Source organism: Oncorhynchus mykiss, chromosome 8 (assembly GCF_013265735.2).
Source record: "Oncorhynchus mykiss isolate Arlee chromosome 8, USDA_OmykA_1.1, whole genome shotgun sequence".
NCBI classification, from domain to species: domain Eukaryota; kingdom Metazoa; phylum Chordata; class Actinopteri; order Salmoniformes; family Salmonidae; genus Oncorhynchus; species Oncorhynchus mykiss.
In genome coordinates, this window is record NC_048572.1 from 71,727,113 (window position 1) to 71,754,217 (window position 27,105).

The 27,105-nt window shown below is 42.1% G+C and overlaps 1 protein-coding gene across 20 annotated transcripts in view; it reads left to right on the forward strand.

Moving 5' to 3' along the window:
- Window positions 1-675: 675 nt before the first annotated feature.
- The window catches only part of LOC110530483 (obscurin), a 90,334-nt gene continuing 63,904 nt past the window's right edge, over window positions 676-27,105 (forward strand). For 18 of the 20 annotated variants that reach the window (XR_005052942.1, XM_036986132.1, XM_036986140.1 and 15 more), the window contains exons 1-20: window positions 676-888; window positions 2,721-3,819; window positions 6,845-7,114; window positions 7,602-7,862; window positions 10,019-10,324; window positions 10,831-11,097; window positions 11,858-11,964; window positions 12,323-12,491; window positions 13,232-13,504; window positions 13,730-14,008; window positions 14,483-14,761; window positions 15,725-16,000; window positions 16,458-16,736; window positions 19,516-19,791; window positions 20,161-20,436; window positions 20,777-21,052; window positions 21,138-21,410; window positions 21,524-21,790; window positions 23,836-24,105; window positions 26,570-26,839. Coding sequence is in view for 19 of the 20 variants with exons in the window: in XM_036986132.1 (XP_036842027.1) it covers window positions 2,730-3,819; window positions 6,845-7,114; window positions 7,602-7,862; window positions 10,019-10,324; window positions 10,831-11,097; window positions 11,858-11,964; window positions 12,323-12,491; window positions 13,232-13,504; window positions 13,730-14,008; window positions 14,483-14,761; window positions 15,725-16,000; window positions 16,458-16,736; window positions 19,516-19,791; window positions 20,161-20,436; window positions 20,777-21,052; window positions 21,138-21,410; window positions 21,524-21,790; window positions 23,836-24,105; window positions 26,570-26,839 (5,764 nt within the window). In the remaining variant the exon portion in view is untranslated. The remainder of the gene's footprint in view (window positions 889-2,720; window positions 3,820-6,844; window positions 7,115-7,601; window positions 7,863-10,018; window positions 10,325-10,830; window positions 11,098-11,857; window positions 11,965-12,322; window positions 12,492-13,231; window positions 13,505-13,729; window positions 14,009-14,482; window positions 14,762-15,724; window positions 16,001-16,457; window positions 16,737-19,515; window positions 19,792-20,160; window positions 20,437-20,776; window positions 21,053-21,137; window positions 21,411-21,523; window positions 21,791-23,835; window positions 24,106-26,569; window positions 26,840-27,105) is intronic. The other 2 variants (XM_036986137.1, XM_036986139.1) reach the window with 2 other exon arrangements.

The window sequence follows — 27,105 nt, forward strand, 5'->3', positions numbered from 1 at the left end:
CTGTTGGAAAATAATTCCAGGTGAAGCTGATTGAGAGAATGCCAAGAGTGTGCAAAGCTGTCATGAAGGCAGAGGGTGGCTATTTGAAGAATCTCAAATATAAAATATATTGTGATTTGTTTAACACTTTCTTTGGTTACTACATGATTCCACATGTGTTATTTCATAGTTTTGATGTCTTCACGATTATTCTACAATGTAGAAAATAGTAAAAATAAATAAAAATCTTGAATGAGTAGGTGTTATAAAACTTTTTACCGGTAGTGTAAATTGTGGTATTGTTGTATGGTGGGTTTTTTTGTGTTGTGGATAAGTAGTGGTGTAGCGATGTTATGTGATTTACTGTTTAATTGTTTGCTTAATTGTAATGTAAATGCCTTGATGTGCTTAGACCCCAGGAAGAGTTGCTGCTCCCTTGGCAGAAGCTAATCTGCATGCATAATAAAATACAAAAAAATACTAATACAAATGTTTGATGGCCCTCATATGCACAATTTTGAATCTGTTGTTATGGGGTAGGTTAGTCAAGGTAGATAAGCTATACCAGCCTGTCCAGCCCCCTGCTCCAGCACCCAGGCTATATCTACAGTAAATGACAAGTCTATTTTGGGAAGGAGGCTGCACCATAATAGGAACGTCAGCTACTTGGCATCATGAGATACCAATGAAGAAAAAAGAAACACCCGTAGTCAAACACCCACTGCAGGAGACTGGGGGATGTTATACCGCCCTGGATACAAATCATCATTGTAGGAATATTGACCAAACATACATTTGTTGAATCTCAACGGCAAAGATTGCATCATCTTTCGGACTGTAAAACTTTGTTAAAGTTTTCGTCCACATGTTTCAGTGCTTGTTTTACCAGAGAGTGTCTGAAGACTCAAGGTGAGAAAATTATTGCTGAAATTGAATTAACCCAGTTCCCAGTTGAAATAGTCTAAATGTAAATTAAATTTGCAATAACTGAACAGCATAAATTGTAATTTAATCAGGCCTAATTAATGTAGGCCTATTTTTAAATGTCGAGTTTCTTATTTTTAGACAAATCATCTTCATTAGTGTGCTGTTCTATGTTTGTGGTGACAGTTTTACACGGTCTAAAACCTATGTTTTTATAACTTATATGTTGAATTGCAATGAGTAACTTATAGGTCGAAGAAGACCATATCTAAAATGTTTTTTGCCGACTATCTACAGTATATCAAACCATCTACATAAAACATGTATGATCTATTTGCATCATTGTATTGGTACATTTATCAAACAATATCGAATAACGAAGCTTTTCCTTCTCTTGCGGGTTCTCTACCAAACAGCTGAACTGTCTTTGCTACTACAAATGGCAATGGACAGAGACGCGGCCTGACAGCTGAGGTTATTTTTGGGACAGGCAGCTCAGGGGAGGGAGGTGACAAAGATGGCAAATGTCACCCTTTCATATACAATATTTGCTGTATTTAACTGGGTTAAAACAGCATTTATGGTAATCTGACAGTGCGCTGATCAGTTTGGGTAGGCTACAGGCCTAATAAACCACCTGCTCCCCTCTGGATACGCCTTTTTAGCAAGTGTGTGGGTGTTATTTGATCTTGATATGGGTCTGGTTGATGTCATATGCGACCGTGCTCCTCAAGTCTGGTCCTGCAGACTCAAATAATGTATTAATAAAGAATGTGCACCCCTGTGGGTCCCAGGACCAGAATTGAAGAACAGTTATGCCTATGGTACCAACTAATCTAAATATTCCACTTCAGTAGGCTAGTATTGTTTTAAGTGTAACAAATAGGCAGAAACCTATGAAATATGCACTTCTCACCCAAAAACCTACTGTCGGCTATTATTTTGGAAAGAATGAGGAGGATTGTTTTTCTATGCATCCCTCTGTCACTCTAGAATCTGCCTCCCTCTTGGTTAGCTCTGATGATTATTTATCATCAGTTGGACATTTTTTGCTAGAATATGATCCATTTTGTGGTTGTTACTTGTAATCTTGTTAGCCTACTCTGTATCACAGTGTTTTAGTTGGAAATCTGTCCTGGGTAGGCAAATGTGCTGTACAAAACAATAAAACTGCAGATTGTTACATTGAATGGGACAATTTTATGTTCGACCTTCATAGAGACATTATTTACAATATTTAAATCAGTATTCTGTATTGTTTATGTAAATGTAAACAGATGAAGGCTGAGTGATTTGCTCTATAAATGTTTTAACTACTGAGATATCATTGTTATCTGTCCTCAATGCATATCTTACATTTTGGAAAATATGTTTTGTTGACTTCCATTGCAGACAGACGTCACTAAAAATATCTAGGCCATAAGTGAGACATGTTAACACATTCCTCCAAGTTCCGATGAAAACAATCTTAGTTTACAGCAAACAATTAACTCTACAATGGCCCACCCAAACACAGTGTGAACCTATGTGTGAACAAGGTTTTCCAAACTTTAGTCATTACTTGCTGATGTAGAGTTACATTATTATGTCAGGCATGAGAAGGATGAGACACTAGAGGCTGTGTAGTGTCATGCAAGTTTGACATTCCAGTTCAAGAGGCAAGTGATTTAAATGATTGACAATAAGATTAGAAGGATATCTCATAGATTTGGTTGCCTTTCCTATACACTTCTTGATATAGCCTAGTAATCTTGATTATTCTATTCTCTCAAAGGTGTGTTTCAATTCTAAATGACACTATTTCCTTGGTACACTAGGATCTAGTAATGGACCAGAACCTGTTTGGAGGGGCCCCCAGGTTTCTCACGCGGCCCAAGGCTTTCGCAGTGTGCGTGGGAAAGGATGCCACCTTGAGCTGCACCATCGTGGGCAACCCCACCCCACTGATTACCTGGGAAAAGGAGAAGCTACGTCTGACCTCTGGGGGCCGCTTCAAGATGGTGGATGATGGTGACGTCTACCGCCTCACCATCTACGATCTAACCCTGGAGGACAGCGGCCAGTACATGTGCCGGGCCAAAAACAATGTTGGGGAAGCATATGCATGCGTAACCCTTCACGTAGGCCTTCCACAGGAGATGGTGGAGAGGGCCCCCGTCTTCATGGTCAAGCCTACCTCCACACGCGTAGGCCTGGGGGGCGATGTGGTCTTCCACTGCCGGGTTGCGGCTTACCCAGAGCCCAAATTTGACTGGGAGAAGGACGGGCGTTACCTGGCCGAGACGAACCGCATCAAGGTGACATCGGACAGTGACAGCAGCTCTCTGAGGATCCAGAGCGTGCGCAGTCTGGACAGCGGCACATACACTTGCCGTGCCCAGAATTCGGTAGGCCGCTCTAACTCCGCCGCCACCTTGGTTGTAGACACCCAGGACTCCCATCACCTGGGCAAGGACAACAGCACCTCCCTCCTCTCCCACCTGCAGAAGCGTAAAGAAGGGATCTCTATCTACTGCACCGCCGAGACCAGCAGCTCCACTTACAACTCCACCACCACCTCCTCGACCGCCACCACTATGGTCACAGATGGGTTGAGCCTTCTGGGTCTAGACCACAGCAGCGCAGCACTGGTCAGTCATCTGCCCAAAGGCGTCTTCACCCGCACCTGCACAGTGACTGAAGGCAAGCACGCCAAACTCAGCTGCTTCGTGACAGGCCACCCCAAGCCTCACATAATCTGGAGGAAGGATGGGGGGAACATTGGCGAGGGACGCAGACAAATCATGTATGAGGACCAGGCCGAGAACTTCATCCTCAAGATCCTGTACTGCAAACAGAGGGACAATGGTCTGTATACCTGTAACGCCTCCAATATGGCTGGACACACCTACAGCGCCGTGCTGGTGATAGTTAAAGGTAAGCAAAAAAATACATACAAATCACAAATGGTTGGTATTTCAAGAGCGATGTTTGATTGGAATATAAATTATGTAGAATAGTGCATTTACTCCATCGATTATTATTTTAATTTGAGAGTGCATCACATCTAAGTCTTCTAAAAATAAAATGTTTAGCATTAGTTATTCCATATTCTGCCATTACCGTACTCCCAAGTCTAGTTCATCACTCGGCTGTTGAGGATAAAGGGAGGGTAGTTTTCTTTAACGTTTCCATAACGAGGCAAAGGGATTCAGGTGTATTTAAGGGACAATGCTTGTCATGTGGGGAGATGACCTTAGATTAACTCTCTCTCATTGCTCTATATGAATTGCTGATAATCGACTAGTATATAACATGTATAGCATTTGCTTAAATATAGCTCAAATGTCTCTGCAATGCAGGCCTGCATAACAGTGGAGTTTGTCATTCTCGTGATGTTGAGGTCCCCCTGTACACGGGCTTATGTATGTGAAAGCATTGATTTCAAAGAGTGTTTAAAGGCCCAATGCAGCCATTTTTTACATGTTTTACCTTTTACATTTTAGTCATTTAGCAGACGCTCTTATCCAGAGCAACTTACAGCAGTGAGTGGATACATTATTATTATTTTTTTCCCATACTGAGCTCATTATCAAATAATTTCTGGGCGACAGTTAAGTACCTTATTGTGATTGTTCTCAATTAAAATAAAGAAACAAAAATAGCTTCTTAGCAAAGAGCAATTACTCCAGCAATAATTTTACTAGGACTGTCTGAGTGGTCTGAGTGGAGAGGTTAAAAATGAAAAAATGAGCTGTTATTCACCACATGTTGATGTCTCCATGGCAACACTCCATTCCACCAAAACAGGCTGAAATTTCAGGCGGTCTTTACAAACAGCTTTTACACTAAAATAACATTATCAACAATTGTATAATACACAGTATTATTACAATTTCATTGTGTGGAAATATACTGTATATAAAACACAGGAAAATCACATGGTCCTGCACTGGGCCTTTAAACATGATAGTGCAAGGAATCTGAAGAGGTTAAACGAGGGTGTGCTGTCCTTGAGATATCGGATAATGTCATACAGTCATGCTCTTACGGAAATGAGTCTCTATCCACACGAAAATAATTAACCAAAGTGAGCTAAAACGTTCACCTGAGCACAGTTTTACTTTGCCCCAACATAGACTTAAACTGTGCAACTAAGTGGTGGAATGCTGGCAGCGAAATGAAGGGGGAGTGTCATGTTTCATCTATTTTCTGCTAGTGATGAGTAGTTCACAGTTGCAATGATGGCCATTAGGTGCCAGAGCTAGGGTGATTTTCCATGAGCAACTCCTGATTTGCTAGAAGCCTGGAGCATGGAGATTTATCAATGGCGGTTGTTAATCTCGGTCTCAATTTGACAGCGAGTGCAATGCCCATGGCAGTGATTTTGGTTGCATCTGGTTATACAGTAATTGACACCAGATAATGGATTCTTGAGAGGCTTTACAAGCGAGAGGGACTGTATCCCTCCACCCTTTATGTACCTTTGTTTTTATTAACACCAGATCATTTGATGACCCACTGGTGTACAATAAGAACCTCTAGGAAATGTCATAATTGAAACATACTCAGTAGTCACAGTCCCAGCCAAACATTCAAAACACACATTCAAATGATAAGTTATGTGGAAAGATGATACCAGCACATAAACGCTAAACTAAAATGTAAGTGAATATGGTTTAGCCTCTGTTCCTTCTCAACTGTTTTCAAAGAGCATGAGCCAATATTTAACCTTTTACTGCAGTGGGCTAAACAAGGGTCACACAGTATGTCTTGGCAGCCTTACACAAATTTACTTTAAAACACAAGTCTACACCTCACACACATGGTTATGGTCTTAAAACAAAGAAGACACCTGTACCATGTCAGATATGGAGTTGAAATGCATTCCATTTTGAGTTTGCATCACAATATTACACTTGATATATATCACATAAGACTGAAATATAACAAAACAGTTTGACATAGAAACACCTGATTTTCGGGTGGGTTTTTGAAATAATGTTTATTAATTAAGAAATTATGCAAAATATGAATAACATTCCACCCATGAGGCAACTAGGTCATTTGACTGCGCTGCCTATTTTGAAATAATAAATAAATAGAGCTGATTATTCTGAGTGCTGATGTCTTGTTCTAAACTTGTCCAAATGGAAATGCAGTACATAATAATAGCCCTGTAAGTAGCCTTTTAAGCTCATTCCATAATAAAGTAAACAGACAGTTAAATCGTAGAGAACTAAAGCATTCTCAAAATGGAATGTTTCCTTTTGTTGCTGAAAATGGAACAGCACTTGTCTATGTAATCTGCTTTCTAAGGACTGTAAATTTTAGTTTTATTTGATGGAAATACTCTGTGATGTATTGGAGCCCATAGAAATCAGTCCTGTAGAATGTGTGTGTATCACATGAGGTGGACACATGACAAAATGCTGGCTTGGACTGGTCCAACCTTGGGTTGTTGATGGAGTACAACTGAAATACATAAGTGATTGAAACTTTAGTACTGTACAAGCACTTTAAAGGTTGAATCAGTGAAATTACGTTGCCACAGGCAGCACCGGAGATATTGAGATGAGTGAGAGTCACACGCAGTATCTGCGCATGTGCACAGATTCGCTTTGTGCTGTGTACAGTGTGGTAGCCAGGGCACCAAAACAGTGGAGAAGTTGAGTCTTGCGCTTCAATGCTCTTAGTTGTTGCTGTTTACTTTCTGCTGAGAACGGTTCAAAGTAAGATACATTCATTTAATTACAGGAGTCACTCACCTTTTTAAAAATGTTCTGCAATCTTCCTATGTCAGAGCCCAAGGCAGGGTATGGCATATTAAAATAAATACATCCATTGTATCTGCAAAACAGAAAGAGATTGACTTTATGAGCAATTGATTTACGCATCCACCAATTTCCATAATTTCACTCACCTTCTGACAATTATTGTGTGTTCTTTCAATGATCCTCAGAGCCCAAGGTGCCTTTCAGGAGGAAGCTGCAGGATGTGGAGGTCCAGGAGAAGATGACGGCCACGCTGCTGTGTGAAGTGCCCATCTCCTCAACCCAGGCCAGCTGGTTCATGGAGGAGACGCGACTGGAGGACTGCTCCAAGTACCGAATGGAGGAGGAGGGCACCATGCGGCGCCTCACCATCCACAACGTCACCACCAATGATGATGCCGTCTACATCTGCGAGATGAAGGAGGGGAGCCGCACCGTGGCCGAGCTCACTGTGCTGGGTACGACAGCCATTTTCTTGTATCTAGTCTTCTGACAAACTTTTGATGCCTCAATAACAAATATTATGCAACATTATCAACATTGAGATTGTTCCTACATCATACTTTGATGGAAAATATATCAGAGAGAAGTTTACAATGAAATGTTGTGCAGTTTCATCATGTAATAGGCATTACTGCCTATTACTGTCAAAATACTGTCAAAATATACTGTCAAAACACTGTCAAAGTATACTGTCAAAATATACTGTCAAAGTACTGTCAAAATATACTGTCAAAATACTGTCAAAATACAGTGTCAAAATATATTGTCAAAATATACAGTCAAAAAACTGTCAAAACATTTAATGATGCAAAGGGAGTCTCCAATTTCCTTTCTGACCTTTCAAGGGGGCAATAACCTTGGTATTCAGTTTACACAGTGTTAGTGCTGCAGCGTTGTAGACTACACTTGCCATTTGGTGACCCTTGTACTTGTCACTCACAGGCAACATCACTAAGAAGCTGCCCAGGAGAACTGTAGTGCCAGTGAGTGATACAGTGATCTTCTGCGTTGAGCTGGAGCACCCCTGTTCTGACGCCTACTGGACACGCAATGCCGAGCGTCTGAAGCCGGACACACGCATAATAATTGCGTGCACCCTCAGGCAGTACACTTTAACCATCAGCCACTGCCAAGCTGACGACTCAGGAGAGGTGGCCTTCATGGCTGGAGACTGCAAGACCTCCACAAGATTCTCTGTCACAGGTGAGCTACAAACATAGACCTACATGCATAGCACAGACTCTAAAGCCCTTTTCCTGTCACAACATCAAATTAGGAAATCCTACGTTTAAATTCCATTTTGATTAATCTGATCACAAAGGCTAACTATATTTATTTTATTTCACCTTTATTTAACCAGGTAGGCTAGTTGAGAACAAGTTCTCATTTACAACTGCGATAACCAAGATAAAGCAAAGCAGTTGGACACATACAACAACACAGAGTTACAAATGGAGTAAAACAAACATACAGTAAATAATACAGTAGAAGAAGAAGAAAAAGTCTATATGCATTGTGTGCAAATGAGGTAAGATAAGGGAGGTAAGGCAATAAATAGGCCATGGTGGCGAAGTAATTACAATATAGCAATTAAACACTGGAATGGTAGATGTCCAGAAGATGATTGTGCAAGTACAGATAATGGGGTGCAAAGGAGCAAGATAAATAAATAAATACAGTATGGGGATGAGGTAGATGGATGGATGGGCTAATTACAGATGGGCTATGTACATGTGCAGTGATCTGTGAGTTGCTCTGACAGCTGGTGCTTCAAGCTGGTGAGGGAGATAAGACTCTCCAGCTTCAGTGATTATTGCAGTTCATTCCAGTCATTAGCAGCAGAGAACTGGAAGGAGAGACAGTCAAAGGAGGAATTGGCTTTGGGGGTGACCAGTGAGATATACCTGCTGGTGCGCGTGCTACGGGTGGGTGCTGCTATGGTGACCAGTGAGCTGAGATAAGGTGGGGCTTTACCTAGCAAAGACTTGTAGATGACCTGGAGCCAGCGGGTTTGGCGACGACTAAGAAGCGAGGGCCAGCCAACGAGAGCGTACAGGTTGCAGTGGTGGGTAGTATATGGGGCTTCGGTGACAAAACTGATGGCACTGTGATAGACTGCATCCAATTTGTTGAATAGTGTTGGAGGTGTTGGAGTAGAGTGTTGTAAATTACATCGCCGAAGTCGAGGATCGGTAGGATGGTCAGTTTTACGAGGGTATGTTTGACAGCATGAGTGAAGGATGCTTTGCTGCTGAATAGAAAGCAGATTCTAGATTTAATTTTGGATTGGAGATGTTTAATGTGAGTCTGGAAGGAGAGTTTACAGTCTAACCAGACACATAGGTATTTGTAGTTGTCCACATATTCTAAGTCAGAACCATCCAGAGTAGTGATGCTGGACGGGCGGGCAGGTGCGGGCAGCGATCGGTGGACGAGCATGCATTTAGTTTTACTTGCATTTAAGAGCAGTTGGAGGCCACGGAAGGAGAGTTGTATGGCATTGAAGCTCGTCTGGAGATTAGTCAACACAGTGTCCAAAGAAGGGCCAGAAGTATACAGAATGGTGGCGTCTGCGTAGAGGTGGATCAGAGAATCACCAGCAGCAAGAGCGACATCATTGATGTATACAGAGAAGAGAGTCGGCCAAAGAATTGAACCCTATGGCACCCCCATAGAGACTGCCAGAGGTCCGGAGAACAGGCCCTCCGATTTGACACTCTGAACTCTATCAGAGAAGTAGTTGGTGAACCAGGCGAGGCAATCTTTTGAGAAACCAAGGCTGTTGAGTCTGCCGATAAGAATGTGATGATTGTCGAAATCTTTAGCCAGGTCGATGAGTACGGCTGCACAGTATTGTCTCTTATCGATGGCGGTTATGATATCGTTTAAGACCTTGAGCGTGGCTGAGGTACACCCATGACCAGCTCGGAGACCAGACTGCACAGCGAAGAAGGTACGGTGGTATTTTAAATGGTAATCTGTTTGTTAACTTGGCTTTCGAAGACCTTAGAAAGGCATGGTAGGATAGATATAGGTCTGTAGCAGTTTGGGTCTAGAGTGTCTCCCCCTTTGAAGAGGGGGATGACCGTGGCTGCTTTCCAATCTTTGGGAATCTCAGACAGAGAGGTTGAACCGGCTAGTAATAGGGGTTGCAACAATTTTGGCAGATCATTTTAGAAAGAGAGGGTCCAGATTGTCTAGCCCAGCTGATTTGTAGGGGTCTATATTTTGCAGCTCTTTCAGAACATCAGCTATCTGGATTTGTTCTATACATCTGCAGATACATCATATCACTGACTTTTCTCAGGATTTATCATACATACGTGAGCCATTCCAAACTATACCTCCCTACCTCCCAGCTGCCAGAAAGCATCCTCCTGATCCCCCCATCGATGTGGTGGTGCGCAACAAGACAGACTCATCCATCACCCTCCACTGGTCCCCCCCAGACAGTGACCGCCCTGTGCCCATCAAGGGGTACATGGTAGAGAGGAGGAAGGTGGGTGCCCAGACCTGGCAGAGGTGCAATGGCATGGAGATCAGCCCCTTTACTGAGATCACGATCCAGAACTTCACAGAGGAGGCCAGCTACCAGTTCCGCATTTCTGCAGTCAACAACTATGGCCAGAGCCAATACCTGGAGGTGCCCGGGACCTTCTACCTTGGTGAGACAGACAAACATCTTCTTACTCCTTATTATTTGGTTTTATTGAAGAAGAAACTAATGGCAGTCTAGAAATACTCCTGGAGATGTATGAGGTAGACAAGAAGAATGTGGGTCTGCACCAAGGCTTTTAGGTAGAAGGTGACTTGTACGTAAGAGTAAAATAACTAAGTACACTCTTAGAAAAAAAGGAGCTATCTAGAGCCTAATAGGGTTCTTCGGCTGTCCCCATAAAAGACCCTTTGAATTATCCATTTTGGTTCCAGGTAGAACCATTTTGGTTTTGAGGTTCCATGTAGAACAAGAAGAGGGTTCTACATAGAACCCAAAAGGTTTCTACCTGGAACCAAAAAGGGTTCTACCAGGATCCTAAAATGGTTCTCCTATTGGGACAGCAGAATAACCTTTTTGGAACTTTTCAACAGGTACTCACAATCAAACCGTAATATATAAAAACACCAGCATGCTACTTTTGTAATACTGATGTGATTCAACCATTTCTTACAGAGCCCAGTGCAGAGGTGAAAACAGGCCTGATGAACAGCACAGCCATCTCAGGTGAGGAGGCCTCACTCTCCGTGGATCTGTCTGCCGTGTGCTCTGGCTTCTGGTCTATCAACGGACGCCTCCTGCGTAGTGGTGGTGACTACCTCATCACCCGCCAAAAGACCATGCACACGCTGATGATCCGGACGGTCTTGATGGAGATGAACGGAGCCGTGGTCAAATTTGTGGGCGGTGGCTCGGAGAGCACTTGTATACTCAAAGTGAAGGGTAAGCACTGGAATAGGGGGCAATGCCAAGAATAAGAACTGTGGTTGAATATGCATATCTTCATTAGCATGATGCTTTGAGTTGCCTGTATAAATCAAATCAAATAAAACATGCTTTGTAAACAACAGGTGTAGACTAACAGTGAAATGCTTACTTATACGGGCCCTTCCCAACAATGCAGAGAGAAAGAAAATAGAGAAATAATAGAAAGTAAAACATGTAATAATAAAAGTAATAATAAATACACGATGAGTATAAAGGCTATACATACATAATCCAAAAAATGTACTACCTAGAACCGAAAAGGGTTCTTTGGCTGTCCCCATAGGAGAAGAACCCTTTGTTGAACACTTTTTGGTACTACTGTAGGTAGAACCCTTTTGGTTCCAGATAGAACCCTTTTGGGTTCCATGTAGAACCCTTTCCTCTCTTTCTTATTGATCTATTGACTAATTTACTGCATGGTGATGCCACCAGGCAGACCAAAACTCCATCCCACCAAAACAGGATGAAATTCTAGACTTTCTTTACAAGTAGCTTTTACACTTTTACACTAAAAGGGTGTTATACTAATTTTCACAATTTCACACTATTATTCCAACCTCATAGTGCTGTACAAGCAGTTAGGAACCTCATCTGTTAGCTGTTCTGTTGGTAGACAGTCACCATCTTTCCATTGGAATTTCCCATACAACAACTACAATTCAATACTCTGTAATAAGCATAGCCCCGGTAGCTTATGTGAAACCTCTATTTACAGCTCCACCTATCCGGTTCACCAGTAAGTCTGCTCACACTGAGGTGGTGACCTGCAGCGCCCAGTCCTCCGCCCAGATGACCACAGAGGTGTCTGATTACCATGCCCAGGTGTGTAGTGGTCCTTTTGTAGCTCAGTTGGTAGCGCGTGGCGCTTGTCACACCGGGGTAGTGGGTTTGATTCCCAGGACCAGCCATGCATAAAATGTATGCACGACTGTAAATCACTTTGGATAAAAGTGTTTGCTAAATGGCATATATTTTCTAATGGCATATAATATATGAAGTCCAGATGACTGAATTAATTAATGAACCCTGTTAGTGTTAGGAGTAGTGTTATAAATACAAAAATAAAAATACTTAAGACTTTCTCTTTTGAATTGTTCAGATTCAATTCACTGTGTAAATCACTGTGTAATGCTGTCTCTTGTGCGGATTGTGCATTTCAATGTTTCCTCCGACTCTGTAGGTGGTCTGGATGAAGAATGGACGGGAGCTGAAGATGGGCAAGAAGTATGAGTGCATAACCACTGACCACAAGAGGATCCTGATGGTGCACAATGTCACTGAAGAGGACACGGGAATCTATGAGTGTGTCCTAAACGAAGACAGAATGTCCCTGAAGCTTTCTCTAAAAGGTACAACAGGACAGCCGAAATATCAAGAATAAAGACTCAACTCCTGTAGTAATCTATCATGCTAGAAATAAGAAACCACTCCAATGTCTACAACATATTAATAACTTGTTGACACCTGGTGGAAAGTGGAAACCTGATCCCTCAGATTCCCATATAATTGTAATACAATAACAGAAATAGCTACATTTTGTACAGCTTCACTGAAAACCCGTTTTGTACTTTATCTTTATTTTTTACGTATGACAGATGTTGTTACACTATCTTAAACTGACACTTATGAAGTGCGACCTCTAACCTACATAGCCTACAGAAAGCCCCTCTCACAACCTGTGACACACAGGGACAGACTGTGCTGTGACAGCTAACACCAGGTGGTAGTGAGTCGTCTAGCATGGGAAAGAGCTCTCTGTCATCATGTAATAATGTCCAATGTGTCACTGGTACCGTCCCCAATCCTCCAACCACGCACAGGCAGACACCCACCTATCATATGATGGTGTATGAAATTTAGCTGTTTGGTTATAAAAGCATAATCAAATATTTGTAAAGCGAATAAATCATCATAGATGATTCTGTCATTGCATATTTTTTTGTCATATTCAATTCCACATGGGCCTTTGTTAACATTTAATTATAACCTTAAGGTATTAATAGATTTCCACCACAACTCTATAAACTAAAAAAGCAGACAAATCATGTTTTTGTTCTTGATGACAAATCCATCCATGTTTCTCTTCCAGATGAAGCAAAATTCCTGAACAAGCCCAGGGGTCCCATGGGGGTGGCACCTGCCCTCAGTGGGCACCTTGAGTTGAACTGTGAGGTATCGTCTGCCAGCGGGGTGGTGGTGTGGAGGAAGGATCAGACAGTGGTCATTGAGGACCAAAGAACGACCATTATCTCCAAAGGGACACAGAGGAGACTGGTTATCAAGAACGCCAAGAAGAGTGACGAGGGACACTACTCCTGCGAGACAGCGGAAGACAAAGTCACATTCCAGGTCAAGATAAAAGGTAAGAGAGAGAAGGAATGTCTGTAGAGCACACCGGACAAACAATATCATTGTATTCAGCTTGTATAATACCTAGTCATATATTTTTTTTTATGTTTAAGCTAGAAAAACTAGTGTCCCCTCAGAATCATAGACTGCCCATACAAATACTGTTCCTGTTTTCAGTGTTCAACCCAAAAAGAAATGTTTCTGATTTTACTTAGCCATTCCATGACTGTTCCCTCAGAAGTTCAACAGGCTGCCTTCACCAACAAGGACTCTGTACAGAAGGAAGTGAGAGCTACTCTCTCCCAGAAAGCCACTCTGAGCTGTGAGGTTGCAGATACTAAGACAGAGGTGAAATGGTACAAGGATGGCAAACAGATCATTGCAAGTAAAACAGTCTCCATGGAGACAAAGGGCAAGAGTCGTCTGTTGGTAGTAGACAAAATGGAGAAAAAGGATGCTGGAGAGTACACCTGTGAAGCTAGAGCAGAGAAGCTGGTCTTTAAAATACATGTGTCAGGTAAGCCAAATATTGAGTTACTGTCTATTGTCTACTTTTGCACGAGGTTGCTGGAGTGGTTGTCCATGTGCCAGTCTTGCAAATTTGAAATGTTTTCCCCCTTAGTCCTTGGTGATGGTTTGAACAATGTACAACATTTGAATTTCTTCAGCTCTGCTCATTATGTTAGAAATGTATGGTTGTTTTGTTAGTTTCAATGTGTTCTAATTGAGACCTAAAAATGTGTGAGGTTATCAGATAAAATATTGTTTGGAGATATGGGCTTCAAAGCTGTTTCATTGGATGATTTTGCTTTCATGGCTTCTGAGGACACCTCAATGATGCGATGTGTCTGCCTCTGCTATATTAGTGCTGTAGCTGGTTGACTATGGCTGTTATATATGTCAATGCTACCCATGTCTGTCCAGTGTCGAAAAATTATTCCTGTTTTCATTATTTGACCCCTACTACGCCCCTCCATGATTGTTCCCTCAGAAGCCCAACAGGCTGCCTTCACCAACAAGGACTCTGTACAGAAGGAGGTGAAAGCTACTCTCTCCCAGAAAGCCACTCTGAGCTGTGATGTGTCAGATTCCAAGACTGAGGTGAAATGGTACAAGGATGGCAAACTGCTGACTTCCAGTAAGACAGTCTCCATGGAGACAAAGGGCAAGACTCGTCAGCTGGTGATAGAGAAGGTGGAGAAGAAGGATGCTGGAGAGTACACCTGTGAGGTTGGAGCAGAAAAACTGGTCTATGAGATACAGGTGACAGGTAAGGAGGATATCGACTTGCTGTCTTGTCTCCTTTCTGCCCGATTGCTTGAATGGTTGTCTGTCTGCTCTTTACATTAATGAGGAATTGGACCTTGCATGTTACAGGCACCAGCAGTCCGCCACCCCACCTCCAAGCACTCTGAGCTCTTCAGCCTAATATCTGTTGCTTCTAATATTGTTATGTAGCCCAGCTCATTGTCTTTTTTCAATTATATGTGACATTTGAATTGTCCATTTTTTTTATTCTTCCACATATTCCTTGTTAATATGTATTCACTCCTTTTTCGCCAGTCTCTAATCAACTATCTGCTTGCACCTGTTGTGCCTGTTACGCACAGCAGGTGTGTCTTCTTAAGTACGTCTTCCTAATTTGTTTGTACATTACTGACGATAAGGCCGAAACGTATGCTCCGTTTTTGTTTATTAACTTTGTACTTTTTGTATTCTTTTGAGCGTGGATTAAATTAAGTGTATTATTTTTGCACGTCGGCCTCCTTGGGTTATTCCTTTTCATGGTTTTGAGTGCCAGTACCTTTTGAACTCTACATATATTTTTTCTCCTACACACCGGCTGCCTTCCATTGTAGCCTGACTGCAAACCCTCATACTGGCTTTCTGCTCTACACATTGGACATGTTTATCTTAGGAGAAGATAACTATTAAATATTTACCTCTCCCCTCGGATGCTTTGGCAAGTGTACTGTTGAATTACATTTAGCTTTTGTCTCAGTAAGAAACAAATGCCTAGTTTTTTGCCATACTGATAAAGTTGAGATCTTAGGATTAGTTGATTCCATCAGACAAGGGGCTATGTTTGAGGCTTCAACGTTGTTTCCTTGCTTGATTTGGCTCTGGTTGTTTTGCTTTGTGGCTTATGGGGGCGTCTCACTGGTCTCTGTCCCTTTTGTGGCTGTGTGTCTATTCCCATTCTAAATTTGAACTGCTAATGGTTGATTTACAGAGGCCCAGGCTGCCTTCTCCAATAAGGACTCTGTACAGAGAGAGGTTAGAGCTGCTCTCTCCCAGAAAGCCACTCTGAGCTGTGATGTGTCAGATACCAAGACTGAGGTGAAATGGTACAAGGATGGCAAACTTCTGACTTCCAGTAAGACAGTCTCCATGGAGACAAAGGGAAAGACACGTCAGCTGGTGATAGAGAAGGTGGAGAAGAAGGATGCTGGAGAGTACACCTGTGAGGTTGGAGCAGAGAAACTGGTCTTTAAGATACATGTGACAGGTATGGAGGATATATTGGATTTACTGTCTGTCTATTGTTTGCTCTGGGGCATATAGTGGGACGAATGGTTGTCTATATGCCTGACCTACAAATATTTATTTGATAAAACTTGTCTTTGACAAAGGTTGTTTCATTTGTCGAGTTGTCTTCCCAAGTTGACATCTCCTACATTCTGTGTTGCTGCTCTAGCTTATATTACATCTGAATAGTCTGTTTCTGTGTTGCTGCTATAGCTTATATTACATCTGAATAGTCTGTTTCTGTGTTTGTTGCGCAGTTTGTTTGTCTCCGTACCATGTTAGAATTGCTGACAGTTAACTCTCGGTGTCATTCTGTAGACAATTCTCCCCGTGTCTGTACAGGACAGTAAGTAGTGTGTTCTGTGTTTGGTGCTGATACTGTTTGACCCTAAATTAAGTTTTTCTGCCATTGTGCCCCTCCATGACTGTTCCATCAGAAGCACATCAGGCTGCATTCACCAATAAGGACTCTATACAGAAAGAGGTGAAAGCTACTCTCTCCCAGAAAGCCACTCTGAGCTGTGAGGTATCAGATACCAAGACTGAGGTGAAATGGTACAAGGATGGCAAACTTCTGACTTCCAGTAAGACAGTCTCCATGGAGACAAAGGGCAAGACTCGTCAGCTGGTGATAGAGAAGGTGGAGAAGAAGGATGCTGGAGAGTACACCTGTGAGGTTGGAGCAGAGAAACTGGTCTTTAAGATACAGGTGACAGGTATGCAGGAGTTGTTTTTTAGTTAGGAGCCCTCTGTGATGTGATTTAGGTTTTGGTTGCTTGAATGGTTGTCCGTTTGTCTGTCCTATTAATTAAAATTGTATTCTCCTTATTTAAAGATAATCGTAAGAGATTTTCTTAAGTCGGAGAAGATGTTATGGGACATACACAGTTACATTTTTAGTTCTGTTTTTTAACTTACAGCTATTTAGTTATTTTCTAAGTGTAATTGGTAACGTTGCCTTAGCATTTGTGAGTTCTATCTTGCAAAAAAATAGGTTTAATTGGTTGTTTTGATTGTGCACAGCATTGTCCTTTGAACATTTTGTCTCGATTCACAGATGTTTCTCATGGGGATATCTGAGTGCTCTGTTTCCCAGTTTGTTGCTCTGGACTGTGTGTCCATCTCCACGCCACATTTGAATTTCAGATGGTTGACTTTGCAAGGCTGCTCTATGTCGAATAACTCCCGTATTTGTCCAGTCTAGAGATATGGTTCCTGTTTTCATGTGATATTGAGGTTTCTCATTTCCATCATATCCCTAAATTGTTCCTCCTTTAGAAATGAAGGCTGCTTTCTCCAATAAGGACTTTGTACAGCAGGGAATGAAAGCTACTCTCTCCCAGAAAGCCACTCTGAGCTGTGAGCTGTTAGATACCAAGACAGAGGTGAAATGGTACAAATATGGCAAGCTACTGACTTCCACTAAGACAGTCCACATGTTGTCAATGAGCAAAGCTTGTCAGCTTGTGATAGAAAATGTGTAGAAAAAGGATGCTGGAGAGTACACCTGTGAGGCTGGAGCAGAGAAGTTGGTCTTTAAGATACAGCTGGCTCTATTATTGTTTCTCAGAAGGCTTTGGAGGCTGAACAGTTGTCAATGTACAGTGGGGAGAACAAGTATTTGATACACTGCCGATTTTGCAGGTTTTTCCTACTTACAAAGCATGTAGAGGTCTGTCATTTTTATCATAGGTACACTTCAACTGTGAGAGACGGAATCTAAAACAAAAATCCAGAAAATCACATTGTATGATTTTTAAGTAATTCATTTGCATTTTATTGCATGACATAAGTATTTGATCACCTACCAACCAGTAGGAATTCCGGCTCTCACAGACCTGTTAGTTTTTCTTTAAGAAGCCCTCCTGTTCTCCACTCATTACCTGTATTAACTGCACCTGTTTGAACTCGTTACCTGTATAAAATACACCTGTCCACACACTCAATCAAACAGTGCAACCTCTCCACAATGGCCAAGACCAGAGAGCTGTGTAAGGACATCAGGGATAAAATTGTAGACCTGCACAAGGCTGGGATGGGCTACAGGACAATAGGCAAGCAGCTTGGTGAGAAGGCAACAACTGTTGGCGCAATTATTAGAAAATGGAAGAAGTTCAACATGACGGTCAATCCCCCTCGGTCTGGGACTCCATGCAACATCTCACCTCATGGGGCATCAATGATCATGAGGAAGGTGAGTGATCAGCCCAGAACTACACGGCAGGACCTGGTCAATGACCTGAAGAGAGCTGGGACCACAGTCTCAAAGAAAACCATTAGTAACACACTACGCCATCATGGATTAAAATCCTGCAGCGCACGCAAGGTCCCCCTGCTCAAGCCAGCGCATGTCCAGGTCCGTCTGAAGTTTGCCAATGACCATCTGGATGATCCAGAGGAGGAATGGGAGAAGGTCATGTGGTCTGATGAGACAAAAATAGAGCTTTTGGTCTAAACTCCACCTGCCGTGTTTGGAGGAAGAAGAAGGATGAGTACAACCCCACGAACACCATCCCAACCGTGAAGCATGGAGGTGGAAACATCATTCTTTGGGGATGCTTTTCTGCAAAGGGGACAGGACGACTGCACCGTATTGAGGGGAGGAGGGATGGGGCCATGTATCGCGAGATCTTGTCCAACAACCTCCTTCCCTCAGTAAGAGCATTGAAGATGGGTCGTGGCTGGGTCTTCCAGCATGACAACTACCCGAAACACACAGCCAGGGCAACTAAGGAGTGGCTCCGTAAGAAGCATCTCAAGGTCCTGGAGTGGCCTAGCCAGTCTCCAGACCCGAACCCAATAGAAAATCTTTGGAGGGAGCTGAAAGTCTATATTGCCCAGCGACAGCCCCGAAACCTGAAGGATCTGGAGAAGGTCTGTATGGAGGAGTGGGCCAAAATCCCTGCTGCAGTGTGTGCAAACCTGGTCAAGAACTACAGGAAACGTATGATCTCTGTAATTGCAAACAAAGGTTTCTTTATCAAATATTAAGTTCTGCTTTTCTGATGTATCAAATACTTATGTCATGCAATAAAATGCAAATTAATTACTTAAAAATCATACAATGTGATTTTCTGGATTTTTGTTTTAGATTCCGTCTCTCACAGTTGAAGTGTACCTATGATAAAAATTACAGACCTCTACATGCTTTGTAAGTAGGAAAACCTGCAAAATCGGCCAGAGTATCAAATACTTGTTCTCCCCACTGTATATGTTCTCTACATTGTCTACAAATGTTTTCCATAATAGAAAGACGTTATAGTGTTGTCTTTTTTTATTGTTTTGCTAATGTCTGAATTGTCCGTTACCCTGTTTGTTGCATTGTCTTGTCTGAGTCTTACTACTTTATAAATGCAGATGGTTGATTTATCTAGCATTTGTATTGCTTATGTCCCCTAATGTCTGTGTGTAAGATATGGTTTGGTTGTTGGGATTGTTTGACCTTGAATGTTATGTTTCTGGTACTATCATGCCCCTCCATAATTGTTCCCTCAGAAACTCAAGCAGCTTTTACCAATAAGGACTCTGTACAGAAGGAGGTGAAAGCTACTCTCTCCCAGAAAGCCACTCTGAGCTGTGAGGTATCTGACACCAAGACTGAGGTGAAATGGTACAAGGATGGCAAACTGCTGACTTCAAGTAAGACAGTCTCCATGGAGACAAAGGGCAAGGCTCGTCAGCTGGTGATAGAGAAGGTGGAGAAGAAGGATGCTGGACAGTACACCTGTGAGGTTGGAGCGGAGAAGCTGGTCTTTAAGCTACAGGTGACAGGTATGGGACGATTTCAAAGCTGGCTGTCCATTGATGTTTCTCTCAAGGTTTTGGAGGCTGGATGGTTGTCAATGTACTGTGTCTGTGTTCTACGTTGTCTACAATTTTCTTCTCCCAAGGAAAGACATGTTATACTGTTGTTTGTTTTGATGGTTTTGTTAGTGTGGAAGTCTAAATTGTATGTTCTTCTGTCTCATAATGCTTTAGAAATGCAGATTTTTTTTTAACTTACTCTGACAATATCGCTTGATTTCCCTTTTGTATGTCATGTGCAAGATATCCAAAGGGTTTCTGATTTGGTGTTGGGATTGTTTGACCCTAAATGAAGGGTTTCTGGTTTTACCATACCCTTCAATGATCCCCATTCAGAGGCCCAGGCTGCTTTCTCCAATAAGGACTCTGTACAGAAGGAGGTGAAAGCTACTCTCTCCCAGAAAGCCACTCTGAGCTGTGAGGTATCTGACACCAAGACTGAGGTGAAATGGTACAAGGATGGCAAACTGCTGACTTCCAGTAAGACAGTCTCCATGGAGACAAAGGGCAAGACTCGTCAGCTGGTGATAGAGAAGGTGGAGAAGAAGGATGCTGGAGAGTACACCTGTGAGGTTGGAGCAGAGAAACTGGTCTTTAAGATACAGGTGACAGGTATGGAGGATATGAAAGCTGGCTGTCTATTGATGTTTCTCTTAAGGCTTTGTAGGCTGAATGGTCCCAAACCAGATGATGTTTTGTATACTCAAGTCAATGGCCTCTGAATGTATTGCCCATTTTGTTTTGGTAGATGTCTGTCTCTTGGTTGCATATTTGTGTCTAAAGCTATATTTCAATAGCTGGTAATTGACTTAATAGTCTAGCCATTGTATTGCTCAACACCTCCCAGTCTCATGTCTGTCCAGTGTAGAGATGTGCTTCCTGTTTGTTTTGTGTTCAACCCTGAATGAAGGGGTTCTAATTCCACTGTGGCATGTCATCATTTCTCCTTCAGAGATTCAAGCAGCTTTCACCAACAAAGAGTCTGTAAAGAAGGAGGTGAAAGCTACTCTCTCCCAGAAAGCCACTCTGAGCTGTGATGTGTCAGATACCAAGACAGAGGTGAAATGGTACAAGGATGGTAAGCTGCTGACTTCCAGTAAGACAGTCTCCATGGAGACAAAGGGCAAGACTCGTCAGCTGGTGATAGAGAAGGTGGAGAAGAAGGATGCTGGACAGTACACCTGTGAGGTTGGAGCAGAGAAGCTGGTCTTTAAGATACAGGTGACAGGTATGATGTCATTGACTCATTCAACCGTATTTGTTATACCCATCACTATCATCACTATGCTAACAAGTCTTATTTTTTTCTCTAGAATCCTCTGCCAAGTTTAAAAAGACTGCTGTGAAGGATATATGCAGTGTTCAAGCAAGTGAGAAGATTGTTTTGACCACTGAGCTGACTTCGGAGAGTGCCAGTGTTAAGTGGTTCAGGGATGGAGTAGAGTTGAAGGAAGGCACTAAATATGAGATGAAGAGAGAGGGTCATTCTCGTACCCTGATTGTGAAGTCCACCGAAGTCAAAGACAGTGGCACCTACTCTTGCCACACTGATGATGACAAGCTTGAGTTCAAAGTTCAAGTCAAACGTTAGTTAGCAATTCATTCATCAGAACAATTGATTGGCGTGTACAGTCAATACTGACATGAGAGTGTGCATATAAAATGTAGTTAATTAAGTTCTGTCCATGTTTCCTCTCAGATACACCGCTGAAGTTTGTGGTGCCGTTGCAGCCTGTAGCCACAGAGCTGGGTGTTACGCTGACCCTGACCTGTGAACTGAACCAAGCCTCAGGGGACGTACTCTGGCGCCACAACAGTCGTGAGGTCAAACCCGGTGGCAGGTTCTGTGTCAGCGCTGACAGTGCCAAGCGGGTCCTTACCGTAACAGGAATGACCAAAGAGGATGAGGGAGAGTACATCTGTGAATGCAAAGATGATAAGACCTCTGCCAAGGTCTCCACCAACGGTAGCTGAGGCTTTACTTTCATTAGATTTAACACTTGGTCACTCATTACTGCAGCATATAGTTACAGACATAAACAACATAGTTAATGACATATACAACACAGTTACAGACATGTACAACACAGTTACAGACATGTACAACATGGTTACAGACTTGTACCAGAAAGTTACAGACATGTACTACATAGTTACAGACATATACAACACAGTTACAGACATGTACAACATAGTTACAGACTTGTACCAGAAAGTTACAGACATGTACTACACAGTTACAGACATATACAACACAGTTACAGACATATACAACACAGTTACAGACATATACAACATAGTTACAGACATGTACAACATAGTTACAGACTTGTACCAGAAAGTTACAGACATGTACTACACAGTTACAGACATGTACTACACAGTTACAGACATATACAACACAGTTACAGACATATACAACATAGGTACAGACATATACAACATAGTTACAGACATATACAACATAGTTACAGACATATACAACATAGTTACAGACATATACAACATAGGTACAGACATATACAACATAGTTACAGACATATACAATGCAGTTACATACATATTCAACAGAGTTACAGACATATACAACACAGTTACAGACATATACAATGCAGTTACATACATATTCAACAGAGTTACAGACCTGCACAACATAGTTACAGACCTGTACAACATAGTTACAGACATATAGAACATAGTTACAGACCTGTACAACATAGTTACAGACATATAGAACATAGTTACAGACCTGTACAACATAGTTACAGACATATAGAACATAGTTACAGACCTGTACAACATAGGTACAGACATATACAACATGGTTACAGACATACACAACATAGTTACAGGCATGTACAACATAGTTACAGACATATAGAACATAGTTACAGACAAATACAACATAGTTACATGCCTGTACAATATAGTTACAGACACATACAACATAGTTACAAACCTGTAAAACATAGTTATAGACTACACCATAGTTACAGACATATACAACACAGTTACATACATATACAACATAGTTACAGACATATACAACATAGTTACAGACATATACAACATAGGTACAGACATATACAACATAGTTACAGACCTGTACTACAATGTTACAAACATGTACAACATAGTTACAGACAAATACAACATAGTTACAGACATATACAACATAGTTACATGCCTGTACAATATAGTTACAGACACATACAACATAGTTACAAACCTGTAAAACATAGTTATAGACTACAACATAGTTACAGACATATGCAACATAGTTACAGACATATACAACATAGTTACAGACCTGTAAAACATAGTTCCAGACATATGCAACATAGTTACAGACATATACAACGTAGTTACATACATTTATAACATAGTTAAAGACATATGCAACATAGTTGCAGACATATACAACATAGTTACAGACACATACAACATAGTTCCAGACATATACAACATAGTTATAGACATATACAACATAGTTACAGACATATACAACATAGTTACAGACATATACAACATAGTTACAGACATATACAACATAGTTAGAGACACATACAACATAGTTACAGACATATACAACATAGTTAGAGACACATACAACATAGTTACAGACATATGCAACATAGTTACAGACATGAGTATCATAGTTACAGACATATAAACATAGTTACAGACATATACAACATAATTACAGACATATTAAACATATTTACAGACATATACAACATAGTTACAGACATATACAGCATAGTTACAGACATATACAACATAGTTGCAGACAAATACAGCATAGCTACAGACCTGTACAACATACTTACAGACATATACAATATAGTTACAGACATATACAACATAGTTACAGACACATACAACATAGTTACAGCCATATCGTCAAACATACTAGATATGAACCCATGTATTTCAATATTAACTCATTTTCTTTGTGCCTGAGTCTAATTAAGTGTCTCCAGATAATCTTTTCCATTCTGAACTTTTCAGCCCCCAGACTGGTGAATCTGACTTCCAAGCTGAGCAGCATCGTTGCAGTGGAAGGGAAAGATGTCATCTTCAAGTGTAGTGTCACCCCAGCAGACGTCAAAGTAAAATGGTTCCGCAACAACGTGCCAATCACTGCTGGGCCCAAGTATAAGATTGAGCACAGGGCCACCAGCCACTCCCTCACCATCACATCAGTCAGTCAGGAGGATGCTGGGGAGATCAGCATGGCAGCTGAGGGCAAAACCTGCAGCGCTACCCTCCAAGTGCAACGTAAGAACCAACCTCTATTCACTTTAACACTTACTGTATGATATAATATCTGAGCTAATTTCCAATGGATATACTTCTGTTCTGTATTATCATCAAATAAAATAAAATGTATTTATATAGCCCTTTGTACATCAGCTGATATCTCAAAGTGCTGTACAGAAACCCAGCCTAAAACCCCAAACAGCAAGCAATGCAGGTGTAGAAGCACGGTGGCTAGGAAAAACTCCCTAGAAAGGCCAAAACCTAGGAAGAAACCTAGAGAGGAACCAGGCTATGTGGGGTGGCCAGTCCTCTTCTGGCTGTGCCGGGTGGAGATTATAACAGAACAAGGCCAAGATGTTCAAATGTTCATAAATGACCAGCATGGTCGAATAATAATAAGGCAGAACAGTTGAAACTGGAGCAGCAGCACGACCAGGTGGACTGGGGACAGCAAGGAGTCATCATGTCAGGTAGTACTGAGGCATGGTCCTAGGGCTCAGGTCCTCCAAGAGAGAGAAAGACAGAGAGAATTAGAGAGAGCACACTTAAATTCACACAGGACACCGAATAGGACAGGAGAAGTACTCCAGATATAACAAACTGACCCTAGCCCCCCGACACATAAACTACTGCAGCATAAATACTGGAGGCTGAGACAGGAGGGGTCAGGAGACACTGTGGCCCCATCCGAGGACACCCCCGGACAGGGCCAAACAGGAAGGATATAACCCCACCCACTTTGCCAAAGCACAGCCCCCACACCACTAGAGGGATGTCTTCAACCACCAACTTACCATCCTGAGAAAAGGCCGAGTATAGCCCGCAAAGATCTCTGCCACGGCACAACCCAAGGGGGGGCGCCAACCCAGACAGGAAGATCACATCAGTGACTCAACCCACTCAAGTGATGCACCCCTCCTAGGGACGGTATGAAAGAGCCCCAGTAAGCCAGTGACTCAGCCCCTGTAATAGGGTTAGAGGCAGAGAATCCCAGTGGAAAGAGGGGAACCGGCCAGGCAGAGACAGCAAGGGCGGCTTCCCACTCCTGGGCCAGACTACACTCAATCATATGACCCACTGAAGAGATGAGTCTTCAGTAAAGACTTAAAGGTTGAGACCGAGTTTGCGTTTCTGACATGGGTAGGCAGACCGTTCCCATAAAAATGGAGCTCTATAGGAGAAAGCCCTGCCTCCAGCTGTTTGCTTAGAAATTCTAGGGACAATTAGGAGGCCTGCGTCTTGTGACCGTAGCGTACATGTAGGTATGTACGGCAGGACCAAATCAGAGAGATAGGTAGGAGCAAGCCCATGTAATGCTTTGTAGGTTAGCAGTAAAACCTTGAAATCAGCCCTTGCCTTGACTGGAAGCCAGTGTAGGGAGGCTAGCACTGGAGTAATATGATAATTTTTTTGGGTTCTAGTCAGGATTCTAGCAGCCGTATTTAGCACTAACTGAAGTTTATTTAGTGCTTTATCCGGGTAGCCGGAAAGTAGAGCATTGCAGTAGTCTAACCTAGAAGTGACAAAAGCATGGATTAATTTTTCTACATAATTTTTGGACAGAAAGTTTCTGATTTTTGCAATGTTACATAGATGGAAAAAAGCTGTCCTTGAAATGGTCTTGATATGTTCTTCAAAAGAGAGATCAGGGTCCAGAGTAACGCCGAGGTCCTTCACAGTTTCATTTGAGACGACTGTACAGCCATTAAGATTAATTGTCAGATTCAACAGAAGATCTCTTTGTTTCTTGGGACCTAGAACAAGCATCTCTGTTTTGTCCGAGTTTAAAAGTAGAAAGTTTGCAGCCATCCACTTCCTTATGTCTGAAACACATGCTTCTAGCGAGGGCAATTTTGGGGCTTCACCATGTTTCATTGAAATGTACAGCTGTGTGTCATCCGCATAGCAGTGAAAGTTAACATTATGTTTTTGAATGACATCCCCAAGAGGTAAAATATATAGTGAAAACAATAGTGGTCCTAAAACGAAACCTTGAGGAACACCGAAATTTACAGTTGATTTGTCAGAGGACAAACCATTCACAGAGACAAACTGATATCTTTCTGACAGATAAGATCTAAACCAGGCCAGAACTTGTCCGTGTAGACCAAAAGAATGTGGTGATCGATGAAATCAAAAGCAGCACTAAGGTCTAGGAGCACGAGGACAGATGCAGAGCCTCGGTCTGATGCCATTAAAAGGTCATTTACCACCTTCACAAGTGCAGTCTCAGTGCTATGGTGGGGTCTAAAACCAGACTGAAGCATTTCGTATACATTGTTTGTCTTCAGGAAGGCAGTGAGTTGCTGCGCAACAGCCTTTTCTAACATTTTTGAGAGGAATCAGATTGTTTTGATTGACTGATACACCATTATAGCCATTGTTTACAAAAATGTATAAGCCTTTTAAGCATTTTAGCTTAGAAGGGCTACAGTTATCACGAAGGAGTTGTAATATCTGTGTTTTCTTTGTACCCTGACAGTGGAGCCGGTGATGTTCAAGAAAAAGCTGCAGAACGTGACGACGGTAGAGGATCAGAAGGGAGTGAAGCTGGAGGTGGAGCTTAGTAGACCTTCTAAAGAGGTCAGGTGGATGAAGAACAGCGTGGTGCTGCAGCCCGGAGCAAACATGGACATCAGGGTGGACGGGGCCAAGCAGACCCTGATCTTCAAGAGTGTGACTACCGCTGACCGCGGCTACTACTCCTGTGAAACTCTGGATGACAAGACCCAGGCCAAACTCACGGTGGATGGTAAGTGCATTTATATTTTAGTCATTTAGCAGACGTTCTTATCCTGAGTGACTTACAGTAGAAATTAGGGTTAGGTGCCTTGTTCAAAGGGACATAGACAGAATTTTCACCTAGTCAGCTCGGTGATTCGATCCAGCGACCTTTCAGTTACTGGCCCAACGCTCTTAAGCACTAGACTACCTACCGCCCAAGTAAGAGTATGTCGCATTTACAGATGCTGTAGTTTTATGATTATGTATAAATAGCGATCTAGTGATCTTAGTTAA